The sequence below is a fragment of the Danio aesculapii genome, chromosome 23, assembly GCF_903798145.1.
Source record: "Danio aesculapii chromosome 23, fDanAes4.1, whole genome shotgun sequence".
NCBI lineage: Eukaryota > Metazoa > Chordata > Actinopteri > Cypriniformes > Danionidae > Danio > Danio aesculapii.
The window spans coordinates 35,082,917-35,096,140 of record NC_079457.1 but is presented as its reverse complement, the minus strand read 5'-3'; the positions used below and the strand labels follow the sequence as shown (position 1 = coordinate 35,096,140).

The window sequence follows — 13,224 nt, the reverse complement described above, 5'->3', positions numbered from 1 at the left end:
TCAGGAACATCCAACGGCAACGCAGGTGGTCTCCGACAGATGTGGTCAGTTTGGGCAGGTCTGTCATCTAACACTCCCCAACCCCTTCTCTCACCCCTCTTTGGCCACATAAGGACACCCCATGCCAGGATATTGCCTGGTACGTGTGGTGGGTCACCAAAAGGTTATTCAGCATCGTCCAGGAAAATTGCACATTCACCATACCTGAAGCAATCACATTGATCACCGGCAGCTGAGAGCAATCTCCCCAACCCTAGAAAAATGACAGCACAAGTGCCAGAGGTAGAGGTTGGTCCTCCACAGAAAGACTAATATTTGCACTCTCTTTCATTTATAGAGATGACAGACTGAGGACTAATGTGAAGAGTGGCGTGATACAGAGCCACACTGCACTTTCATATATGTATATGTGTGTGTGTGTGTGTGTATATGTATGTATGTATGTATGTATGTATGTATGTATGTATATATATATATATATGTATGTATATATATATATATATATATATATATATATATATATATATATATATATATATATATATATGTATATGTGTATATATATGTGTATATATATGTATATATGTGTGTATATATATATATATATATATATATATATATATATATATATATATATATATATATATATATATATATATATATATATATATATATACAGACATGTATGTATGTATATATATATATATATATATATATATATATATATATATGTATATGTATATATATGTATATATATGTGTATATATATATATATATATATATATATGTATATATATATATATATATATATGTGTATATATATGTATATATATATATATGTATGTAGGTGTGTGTGTATATATATATATATATATATATATATATATATATATATATATATATATATATATATATATATATATACATACATGTGTGTATATATATATATATATTTATATATGTGTGTGTGTGTATATATATATGTGTAGTGCAGGCGCTGTAGGAAGTGCAAGGCGTGAAGGTTGAGGTGTCCAGTTCCATGTGGAGTGCCGATTGTGGGTAGCTAGAGAGGGGACTATTCTGCTTTATACTATTATTTGACTGGTGTAATAAACAAATGTTTGTTTTATTTTTGTTCATGTCACAATTGTTGTTCTCTAATTTTGATCACCACTGAATAATTATTATTTAAATCCTGATTTCTGATACATCTCATTTCTACATGTGGCAAACAGGAATCTATTTTCTGTACATATATACACTCACCGGGTTGGACCCCCTTTTGCCTTCAGAACTGCCTTAATCCTTTGTGGAATAGATTTAACAAGATACTGGAAATATATCTCAGAGATTTTGGTCCATATTGATATGATAGCATCACGCAGTTGCTGCAGATGTCCTATTCCACCACATCCTATATTGGATTGAGAACTGGTGACGGTGGGGGCCATTTGAGCACAGTGAACTCATTGTCATGTTCAAGAAACCAGTCTGAGATAATTCACGCTTTATGACATGGTGCGTTATCCTGCTGGAAGTAGCCATCAGAAGATGGGTTACACTGAGATCATAAAGCGATGGTCATGGTCAGCAACAAAACTCAGGTAGGCTGTGGCGTTGACACAGTGCTCAATCGGTACTGCATACCTTGGTTGTAGCGAGTGGTTATTTGAGTTACTGTTGCCTTTCTATCAGTTCGAACCAGTCTGACCATTCTCCTCTGACCTCTAGCATCATCAAGGCATTTGCGCCCACAGAACTGCCACTCCCTGGATATTTTCTCTTTTTCAGACCACTCCCTATAAACCCTAAATGCGTAAAATTCCAATAGACGAGCAATTTCAGAAATACTAAGACCAGCCCATTTTTTATTTTATTTTTTTTAAATGATGTCTTGTATTGTCATTTTTGACCAACAAGAAATTGAGTACTTTAAGTTGTTCACAGAAAAATCTGTGAGAATATTTAAGAAGATAAACTTAATTAAAAATACTATCAAATAAATACAAGTGTAATAGGATATAAGAAATATTTTCATAATACACTGAATATTTTATTATTAAATATTTAAGTAATTACTATTATATATAATATTTAAAATTATTACATGCCAAAGGGCGCCAAGTCTATATCATGTGCTTATTTTAGATTCAGTTGCGATATGATTAAGATCAGTTAGGCAGTAAATAATACTTCAGAATGTATCTAAACCCCATATCATCAAGAGCAGCTGAATAGTGTTGTTAGTAACTGGTTTCATCTGAAGTTTATTTGGTGAGGGTGTCAATTAAAGCCTGTTTACAATTATATTTAAAACCAGTATATGGGCTGTGAAGACCACATACCATCTTCATAAATATTCCCTTCATGACCATTAATTTAGCCATCCTGCTGGTGTATTACAAACAGACCAGTGACTACAATATCAGTTCAACACTGTTCAAGCTCAATTTAAACATGATTTGACATACAATATCGCATACATTGTTGTTGTTGTTGTTTACTGCAGCATTATATCTAATTAAAACATGAAAAGCACAATATGCTAATTTTGTACATTTTATATGGTTGCAAGAACTGTGCTTATTAAATTCTCAATGACACAGAGATTTCATTAGAAACAGGTACAGACAACTAATACATGCAAGAAATACAAAACAAAAAAAAACATTTTTTAGGCCATAACTAACATGGCGCTGTAGCTTTTCTAGTAAAACAGGAAACTATCCTTTGTTTCATGTGTTTTGTTGAGTCTTTGTTGAGAACGCTGAGACTGTATTATTGAGCACACAACAGCTCATCCTCCTGCACCACTGTAAACATCTACATGAGAAAGAAGAGACAGATAACTGTGTCAGACACCAGAAAACCACATTACCCAGAATGCATTATTTAAGAACACCACATTTTTAAAAAAGAAATAAATAATAGGCTCATTTTACAAGTCATCCTTGCTGAAAAATCCAGCTGAAAACCAGCCTAGGCTGGTTGGCTGGTTTTAGCTGGTTGACCAGCCTGGTTTTAGAGGGGTTTTGGTCATTTCCAGGCTGGTTTCCAGCCAATTCCAGCCTGGAAAATGACCAGCTAAAACCAGCTTGACCACCCTTGCTGGGAGCCCAGCCAAAACCAGGCTGGTCAAGCTGGTTTTAGCTGGTCATTTTCCAGCTTGACCAGCTAAGACCAGGCTGGAAATGGCTGGAAACCAACCTGGAAATGGCCAAAACCCCTCTAAAACCAGGCTGGTCAAACAACTAAAACCAGCCAACCAGCCTAGGCTGGTTTAAGCTGGATTTTTCAGCAGGGATTTTAAGGTTGAGTTTTATCATTTTTTAATCCATTCAGCCGACCTTAGCGTAGCTTAGCGTAGATCATTGTTTCAGATTAGACCATTTGCATCTCCTTCAAAATGGCTGCAGTAGGCGCAATGATATTACACAGCATTTGAACATATTATTGTGCCTGCTGCAGCCATGGTATGGCAACACATTTCCCAGATTATTATGCCATAAGTGCATAGTTCCTTGTCATACCGACCTGCAAATAGCAACTTTTTATTTTCCGTCAGCCTTAATATGTGATGTACCTACAGAAGTCAAGCTTTAAACAAGAAAATTATAAAAAAAAGAATCAAATTTTTTTCAATGATGCTATGCTAAGCTAAGATCATTTAAACTAAAAGTGCTCCTGCAAAGACCCAGAAATCAGCTGAATAGATATTTACCAAAAAAGTGGTGATTTAAACTACACATGCAGTGAATAGGTTTGATAATACAACAGTAGAGACATACTACACATTCTTATATTAATGAAATATTAAATGTAAGATGAGCCAACCGCGTCCCAAATGGCACACTATGCACTTGCACTATGTACTTATGCACTTACACACTCAACAGCAGAGTATATGTATGCAGTGTTGTCCCAAATAGAACACTAATGTTTTTTTACTAAGCAGAAATTCAAACCGTTTCCCTGATGACGTTTGGCGGTTGCCAAATTAGTAAAAATAAATGACCAAAGTACCAAACAATACTTGCAATGAGTTTAACCGTATTCACCATTGGGAGGCGCTATAATCACTCTCGTGGGAGAATTTTGCTTTCACAATCCAAAATAAATAACGTGATCCAACAAGAGCGCCCCGAAGCCCCGCCCTTTCCGCTACGTGAGCAAAACTGTGGTCATTGAGTGTGTGAAGTGTCCATCATTCCACACTTCATTTTACAGATTGAATAAGTGCATCATCCGGGTAATTATAGTACACTTATTATGTTTAGAATTCTCAGTGTGAATGCACTACTTACACTATTTATACTACAAAATGGCTTAAAATAGTGCATAAGCATGCAATTTGGGACGCACCTATTGTGTTTAGATGACCATAATGAAGCTGCTTTGTGGGATAAACAGGCTAACTGTAGCTTTGCTCACCATTGTTTAGTTTTCTTTCACATCGTGTCCTGCTGCTCCTTAACAAGAGAACTGCAAAAACATTCGAGAGCAGCATTACATTTTACACCATTCTCAAGATTAAAAACAGCTGTGCAGCAATAAGCCAATTAATGACCACCGTAACAATTGAGCATTACATGTTTTGATACCTGAATGATACCTGAAATCACTTCTTTAGTAAAGGTTTGGAAGACTTTATTTCTGAATCAATTCTAATATTCTTCTTTTTTGTGTTTTCATTTGCATAACACATCTATTTTCCATATTATTTTGTAACAAAATAATACATTGCGTCTATCCATACAATCGGTTACATCAGTTGTAAACATGCTAATCAATCTGTGAAGCACAGATGTTGTCACATCCTCTGGCTTCCTCTGGAAGGCATTGAGGCTTGTCATTATTCATCGAATTATTTTGTACGAAATGTTTAGGATACATCGATACTCTATTTTTGTGATATTTCAGTGAATGTCTCACTCTTTAAACACAGTGCAATATATTGGAAATGTATACAATTGTGTTTTAGACATGCCACGGGGAATCTGGTTTAAGGTTAGCATCTTGAACTAAAGTACAAAATGGTGGAAAATGTCAACTCTGTTACTGCCAACTTTGTTAGTAGTTTAGTAGTTAAGTTTAACAATACTTAAAATAACAATTAGTAACAGAATCAAATGTTCCCCATCACATTTACGCATTTTGCATTATTTGACTTTAATGATAATTCAGTTATGCATTTGTTGAATGTCAGTGAAATATATATGCATGCCAAAATGATTAATATGTACCCACAATTCTAGAATGAGTCATAGTAACATCCTATAGCCACAAATCAGATTAAAAGTTAAATAATTAAATACACACCTTAGCATTATAGAAATACACAAAACTGTGTATTTGATGATATTAGTTTTTTTGACTCGTGACTATGGCTGTATCTTAATATGCGTTCTTCAGCGATCTTGCATCCTCATGTTCTTGTGTAACGTCATCATCAACTGCCAAAGTTCAGTTTCAAAACTCAAGACCGTAAGAACAGAGGACGCGTGAAAGTTCACGAATGTGTTTTTGATATCGAGGACACATCGATGCAGACTAGAGCGCAAAACTTGCTGGAGAAGTCCCAGAAGTCATTGCAGCTGAATAAAGGAGGTGGGAAGTGCTGCATTCTATATAGATTTATTATTAAACTTCAGAGATATAACTTATTTATCTGAGGAGTTTCCCTAAATGAGACTGGGAAAGTAAACACCATGAAAATTTTTATGAAGGCATAAACACATTAAGGGGGTTTATTTGCTGAAATTCGTATTAAAATTTGTTTTATTTGTATTGCGCAATGTATATTTGTAAGGTTTTTTATTTGCATAGTATATATTGTGTAAAGGGGCAAAAACAATAAATCGTTGTATGAATGCTGTAATGTTTAAATAATTTTCCATTAAAAATGAGTGAAGGTCATGTGACCATCAGAAAGAACCAGGGAAGAACACAGCATCTCATTCCTCACAGGACGTGTTGTGTGTTCTTCCAGTGTCACAAGTTCGTTCTTCTGAGGTAACCTGGGAGGACCGGTTTCCACAAGAACTCGAGTCTGTTCTCTGCGTTCTTGAAACTGAGAACAGCCTACGACTCTTTCTATAATTATGGGTTTACACTCACCAACCAGTGACAGGTACTCCTGTCCAACTGCTCGTTAACACAAATTTTTAATCAGCCAATCACATGGCAGCAACTCAATGCATTTAGGCATGTAGACATGATCAAGCTGATCTGATGTGATTTAAGTGACTTTGAATGTGGCTTGGCTGTTGGTACCAGATGGGCTGGTCTGAGTATTTCAGACACTGCTGAGCTACTGGAATTTTCATGCACAACCATCTCTAGGGTTTACAGAGAATGGTCAGAAAAAGAGAACATATCCAGTGAGTGGCAGTTCGGTGGGCACAAATGCTTTGTTGATGCCAGAGGTCAGAGGAGAATGGCCAGACTGGTTCAAGCTGGAAGAAAAAGGCAACAGTAACTCAAATAACCACTCGTTACAACCGAGGTATGCAGAAGAGCATCTCTGAATGCACAACACACTGAACCTTGAGGCGGATGGCATACAGCAGCAGAAGACCACACCGTGTGCCACTCCTGCCAGCCTAGAACAGGAAACAGGCTACAATTTGTACAGGCTCACCAAAATTGGACTACAGAAAATTGGAAAAATGATGCCTAGTCTGATGAGTCTCGATTTCTGCTGCAAAATTTGGATGATAGGGTCAGAATATGCCATCAACAACATGAAAGCATGGATCCATCCTGCCTTGTATCAAAGGTTCAGGCTGGTGGTGGTAATGTAATGGTGTAAGGGATATTTTCTTGGCACACTTTGGGCCCATTGGTACCAACTGTGCGTTGAGTCAACGCCACAGCCTACCTGAGTATTGTTGCTGACCATGTTCATCCCTTTATGAACAGTGTACTCATCTTCTGATGGCAACTTCCAGCAAGATAACGCGCCATATCATTAAGCGCGAATCATCTCAGACTGGTTTCTTGAACATGACAATGAGTTCATTGTACTCAAATGGCCACCACACTCACCAGTTCTCAATTCAATACAGCCCCTTTGGGATGTGTTGGAACAGGACATTTTCATCATGAATGTGCAGCAGACAAATCCGCAGCAACTGTGTGATGCTTTCATGTCAATATAGATCAAAATTTCCAGTAAGACAGTTCTGAGGGCAAAAGGGGGTCCAACCCTGTACTAGTAAGGTGTACCTAATAAAATGGCTGGTGACTGTATATTACTCATTTTGGCATACATGCATATTTGAATGTTATGCAACAAATGTGTAACTAACTACATTATTAAATTAAAATAATTAAATTAAAATAATTAACACTTTTGTGCGACATTTGTGGACAAATACAGCATGTTGAGCTGGTGAGTTTAAAGATCTACCACAGAGATGTAAGTTAACAGGATTAAAGAAATTGCTACTATTTGTCATTAGCTATTCTTGTTTGAAGTGTGACTGTGTTGTCAAATAAAACATGGTTTCCAGGTACTGTCAGCCACAACCATCATTCTACTCGGAAAAACCAACAGGAAATCATTGTTTCGATATTTACATTTCTCTGTTTGAAATTGTAAACTTAGCATGCTGGAAATTGGAAGTGGTTATAAAAAATACTATATTTTTCCAAACCTTTATCTTTGTATGTTTTTAAAGTGTCTAACTATTCAGCAAACACACTTCTTACAGTGCTGGGAAACCAAATATGACGTGTGAATTTGAGGTGTGTGCAGCCACTTTCTGAAAATAAGTGATGCAGAGTTTTCCGATCTCTGCCTGGCCACAGACAGCTTCAATTTTAGTGCACACAACCACTAACAGACACTCCTCTTTGAGTGGGAGAGGCTGCTTTCACGGTTTGCAGACCCCCTGTGTATGATGTCTCACAGGGGGAAACAGTTGCCATCACACGTCAGACTCATAGAACACGCATAGTGTACAAACAGATGTCTACAATGATGTGAGATCCCTCATCTGGTTGCATTTAGTCAACTGAAGCAAATAAGTTTAGATGTTTATGTTTGGTCTAGCTGTGTGCCGCAAATGAGTCAAACCTAAATTTAAATAAATACCAAAGACCAAACTAAGCAACCTACCCAACAAACTTCACAAGGTCAGGTTAAATGTGTCAGGTTGAAAGTTTTTTTTCTCTTGTTTTTTTTTAAAGCTATAAATTTGAACTGCAATTCAAACCTGATGTAGCTTCTGTACATGAACCTGAAATGGAGTGGTGAAATGGTGAAACCTTCTTGAAGGCATCGTGTGCATTCATCAGGATTTACAGAGCCTTTAAAAACGATGTTACTAGATGACAAACATGCTTTTGGTGTGCATGTACTGCAGCTTTTCAGGGATATTCAAGTTATTTTACACTGTTTAAAGGACTAGTTTAAAGGACAACATGTTTTTTTTTTCAGTGTGATCATAAACAATACACAGTAAAAAGCAATACATTGACTTTACTTTAAGTAAAGTCAACAAATGGCTGTAAATACAACAAGTTTACTTACTTAAGTGAGTTAACCTGTTGCCTTAAAGGGGTGGTACAGTACGATATTATATTTTAAATTTAGTTGATGTGTAATGTAGCTATGTAAAGATAAACAACATCTCTGAATGTAATATGCTCAAAGTTCAATGCAAAATGAGACATTGGGTTTTACCAAGTTAGCTTAGCCTACAGAGAAGTTTGGGGACTACAAAAAAATACATACGGGTTAGTGAGATCACAAACACTTCAGGTAATGTGCATTCATCATGTGCACACACCCTGCGCAGCGAAGGTGCAAAGAACATGACACAAAGAGAGAAGTACTAACAGTTTAATTTTAATTATGTTCCAGAGAATTATAAAAAAGATATAGCTAGGATTTGACAAAGGACAGCTTCTAGAATCTCTTCCAGTTCATTGCTGGATTTGGCTAAAAACTCCTCAAAGAAGGAGCAGCTCCAATCATATTAGATGAAGCTGTGGATTGTGAGCCACAATCTCTAATTATTTTAATTTGTTAAAATTGATCTATTACATGCACAGTTTCTAGCATTAACGGTATGTTGTAGTGAGGACGTAAACAAGGATGTGACCGCTTTCTGTGTTCTACCTCTCAAATAATGAACTCGCAAATGATATGTGAAGGTTTCATATTACTTACACATGTTTATAACCCAAATATATGTAAAAGACACTTGTCAGATTTTATTTTAGAGAGTATGGTGGAGCCCATCCGCGAATCACAACACATTGTGTTAGCTGACCAATCAGAGCCTCTTGAGTGTGGGCTTTTAGAACAACTAGGAAATAGGACGTTGTCTCGTTAGCTGAGTCGCAATATATTATTAAAGTAAGATATATGAAAAAATAAGCTGATTCTTTACAAATGAAGCATAAGCTCACATTGCTTGGCATCTTATAAACACAACCAAGCCTTAAAAATAAACCCTGAACCACCCCTTAAATTGTTAAGTAAATAAACTATGTGCATAATTCATTCATTCATTAATTTTCCTTCAGCTGAGTCCCTTTATTAATCTGGGGATGCCACAGTGTAATGAACCGCCAACTCATCCAGCACATGTTTTACACAGCAGATGCCCTTCCAGCTGCAACCCATCACTGGTAAACATCCATACACTTTCATTCACACACATACACTATGGACAATTTAGCTTAACCAATTCACCTGTACCACATGTCTTTGGACTGTGGGGGAAACTGGAGCACCCGGAGAAAACCCATGCAAACGAGGGGAGAGCATGCACACTCCACACAGAAACGCTAATTAACCCAGCCAAGGCTCGAACCAGCGACCTTCTTGCTATGAGGTGACAGCACCACCTACTGCGTCACCCCATCGCCCATGTGCTTAATTATAAAATTTAAATCAACTTAACGTGTTCACTCACTTTATGTCAACTTGTTAACAGCGTGACATTTTAATTACAGTAACTAATCACATTTTACAACAAAAATAATCATCCTTATTTTATATTCATAAATAATACTGATATATCATTAAATAATTTACATATTGACATCAAAATGAATTTGAATATTTCAGCTTTTTGTTACCTGTGCACATCAACCTATTTCTTGTCTTTTTCCTCTTGGATGGTCACCTCTGGTGAAAAAGAAATACAAATGTTCATCAGCATATCATGGTTCCCATCTCGCACAAATTCATACATGCTTAAAATAATCTCATATTATTCATAGTCAGCAGAAAAAAGTTTGCTTGCCATTCGTCTCCTGGATAAACACCTTAAAGGATCAATGTCTCTATAATCAGCTTGAAATGCACCTTGTAGCAATAGTGTGTCAGGCAAAGAGCAAACGATCCTGTACTTACGTTTGACCTCCAGCTTACAGGCAACTGTAGCCTCACCGAGAGCATTCTTGGCCCTGCAAGTGTAGACACCGCCGTCAAAGCTGGATGGTTTACGGATTTCGAGAGAGCACACTCCTTGGTTGTTGATCTGCCTGAATTTAGGATCATCTCCTAGGAGCATCTGGTTCTTTAGCCACTCGATCTTGGGCTGTGGAATACAAAATGTAAGCCATTTTAAACGTGATGCCATGAATAATATTAGCAACCTAGATGTCCTTGATGTCAAAACGACATCAAAAAACATGTGAAAGATGCTAATAGATTTGATGTCAATTGACTACTTTGATGTCAAAACTACTTCAAATTGACATCTAACATTGGCGTCTAAACACACGTCAAAAGTTATTACAAGACTGTTCTGTAATTGTTTTTTTAACTTTTTTTATGCAATTGTCATTTTGACTGACAACAAGGTAGTTTACATGCATTGTAGGGATACGAAATCCATTGTAGATTTGTAATTGAAGCTTTCAGATTAAATAAACCTTTCTATTATTCTAATACTTTTTGTAACATAATTTTGGTCATCTAAAGGACATCAGGTTTTGGCATCAAACCGATTTCCCACTGGAATCCTTTGCCAACCTAATTTTACCAAGTAGGACATGTTCCTGAATTAACATTTATGTTGATCCTGGAACAACATTCCAATCAGCCAATCAGAATTAAGGGATATGTTTACCATTTATGGCTCGTTTCCACTGACCGGTACGGTACGGTTTGGTACGGGTCACCTTTATGAGGCTTGCGTTTCCACTAACAAGGGTACCCTTTTGGTGGGCGTGGTGTATGACAGACAGTTTCAGTCGACGTCATTCTCGCTCGAGGAAATGTCTACAATAAAGCTGTACAGGTCACTTACATATCATATAAGAAGCACTTCTCACAAAACAGATGCTTCATACACATAAATACTTGTGTAGAAATGTTTATTAGTAATTTTTCAATGAACATGAGTTGATTATAACTGCAGATCAATGACAGTGCGAAACAGCATACTGTAACGTCTGTAATTATATTAAATAACTAAATAAATGAACATATATAAACACATACAGCCCCTTACAGTCTCCGAAATGTTACCAACTACAGAAGAACTACACACAGCAGACATTTTCGTCCGTATTTAGGTTCAAAACAATACAAATTATAGCGTAGTCAGTGAAAACCTCTCATCTGTGTCTGTAATCTTCCGCAGCACACGTAGCCTCTGTTAGACAGTAATTCCGTCAATCTGAGTTCATAATAGTCCAAAATGTGAAGATAATAAGTTAGTTATACATGGCATTTTGTTCATGTTTGCTGAGAAATAATGTGCTCCTTTTTTCCGGCTTCTCCTTTGTTTCTTCACGCTTCACTCTCGCGTTTGTCAGTGTCTGACAGGATCGGGTTTTAAAAGCACATCAATAATCAAGCGCAGGTAATTATCATCAGCTCAAGAAGTTTGTTATTTCAGATATAATGTTAGACGTGCGCTCGCGCTAGCAAGAAAGCGAAAACCGCTCACGCCTCAGACTGCCTCGTAAAAAACTACGGGGCACAGGGTAAATCTGCTCTTCTTCTTGGCTTTGTGGCTGTTTATCAAGACGACGACAAGGTTTGTTTGAGCCCAGGTCGACCATGGCTCGTTATTATATGTATAAATCATTCCGCTGTAATGTCTCGGCTCGTCGGCTGTGTATTTCAAACATGGCGGGTTTTTTGTTTTCATTCTGGCTTGTTGCGTAAGCGAATGACGTATCTCTGTAAACCAATAGCGTTCAGCTGCGCGTCTAGCTCCGCCTTTTGGTACCCTTTCTCGTCTTTGGTACCCTTTCGAAAGGGTGCCAAAAAAGTGGTACGGTACGGTTCGGTTCGGTACGCTTTTTGACAGTGGAAACGGCTATAAAAGCGTACCAAACCAAACCGAACCGTACCGTACCACTCAGTGGAAACGGGCCATTAGAGTATATTAAGTTTAGGCTTACAGTTAGGTTTATGCACTTCTACATGAAACTATTATTTCCCTCTAATTTTGGGAATCATTTACAGTTATGGTTGGGTAAAGGTTGGGAATAGGTATAGATTACATTTTGGAATAAAAATTATGTTCCAGGATCAACATAGATGTTAATCCAGGATCACATCGTACTTGGCAAAATCATGATGTGCTTGAAGCCTTCTCTACAAAGGCAAAGTGCAGTGTCTATGCAGAAACTTACACTGAACAAAATAGCTTTATTTTTTTTTTTAGGCTTTAACTCAATTTTGACAAAATATGTAGTTACTAGCCTTTGTAGGGCAGAAGTGATCCAAAACTAGATTGTATAGCAAATGCATTTAACACATTAACATTTAAACACTCGCTCAATTAGATAAAATACTATTTTATTACAGTAGCTGCAATTAATACATGGAATACTAACTGAAGATGCATTTATTAATCCACAGTAATGCTCACAACTGGTGTAACTGAAGCTATGCCAAACTCCAGTGCTAACGCTCCTGTAGCCTCATTAAATTTTATACCTCGCACACACTTAGAGGTGTCACGGTCCGTTTATAATATGTCACACATCCCAGTCTTGAATTTCTGCCCATTCAAGGTTCATGAGCTGGAGTGGCATGTTACTGTACTACATAGGTCAAGAATTTCAGCATTCTGTTAGCACTATAACCTTATTATGCTTACTCATATCCTGCTGTTTCATGGGTAACTTTCCACAAAAAAAAAAAAATAATAATAATAGTCACACTGTAAATCCTCTCTGGGTTTTAATATGTTTGGTTTTACAGATGGAGTCAATTAGATGCTAAGTTGCTTCAGATTTCAA

At 36.9% G+C, this 13,224-nt stretch overlaps 1 protein-coding gene across 5 annotated transcripts in view; it reads right to left on the bottom strand.

The window, feature by feature from the left end:
• Positions 1 to 2,251: 2,251 nt before the first annotated feature.
• mybpha (myosin binding protein Ha) overlaps positions 2,252 to 13,224 on the bottom strand; it is a 33,307-nt gene continuing 22,334 nt past the window's right edge. For 4 of the 5 annotated variants that reach the window (XM_056449142.1, XM_056449144.1, XM_056449145.1 and 1 more), the window contains 4 exons: positions 10,373 to 10,559; positions 10,096 to 10,144; positions 4,432 to 4,482; positions 2,252 to 2,823 (listed from right to left, as the gene is read on the bottom strand). In XM_056449142.1, coding sequence (XP_056305117.1) covers positions 10,110 to 10,144; positions 10,373 to 10,559 — 222 coding nt within the window. In that variant the 3' untranslated portion in view covers positions 2,252 to 2,823; positions 4,432 to 4,482; positions 10,096 to 10,109. The remainder of the gene's footprint in view (positions 2,824 to 4,431; positions 4,483 to 10,095; positions 10,145 to 10,372; positions 10,560 to 13,224) is intronic. The other variant, XM_056449143.1, reaches the window with a different exon arrangement.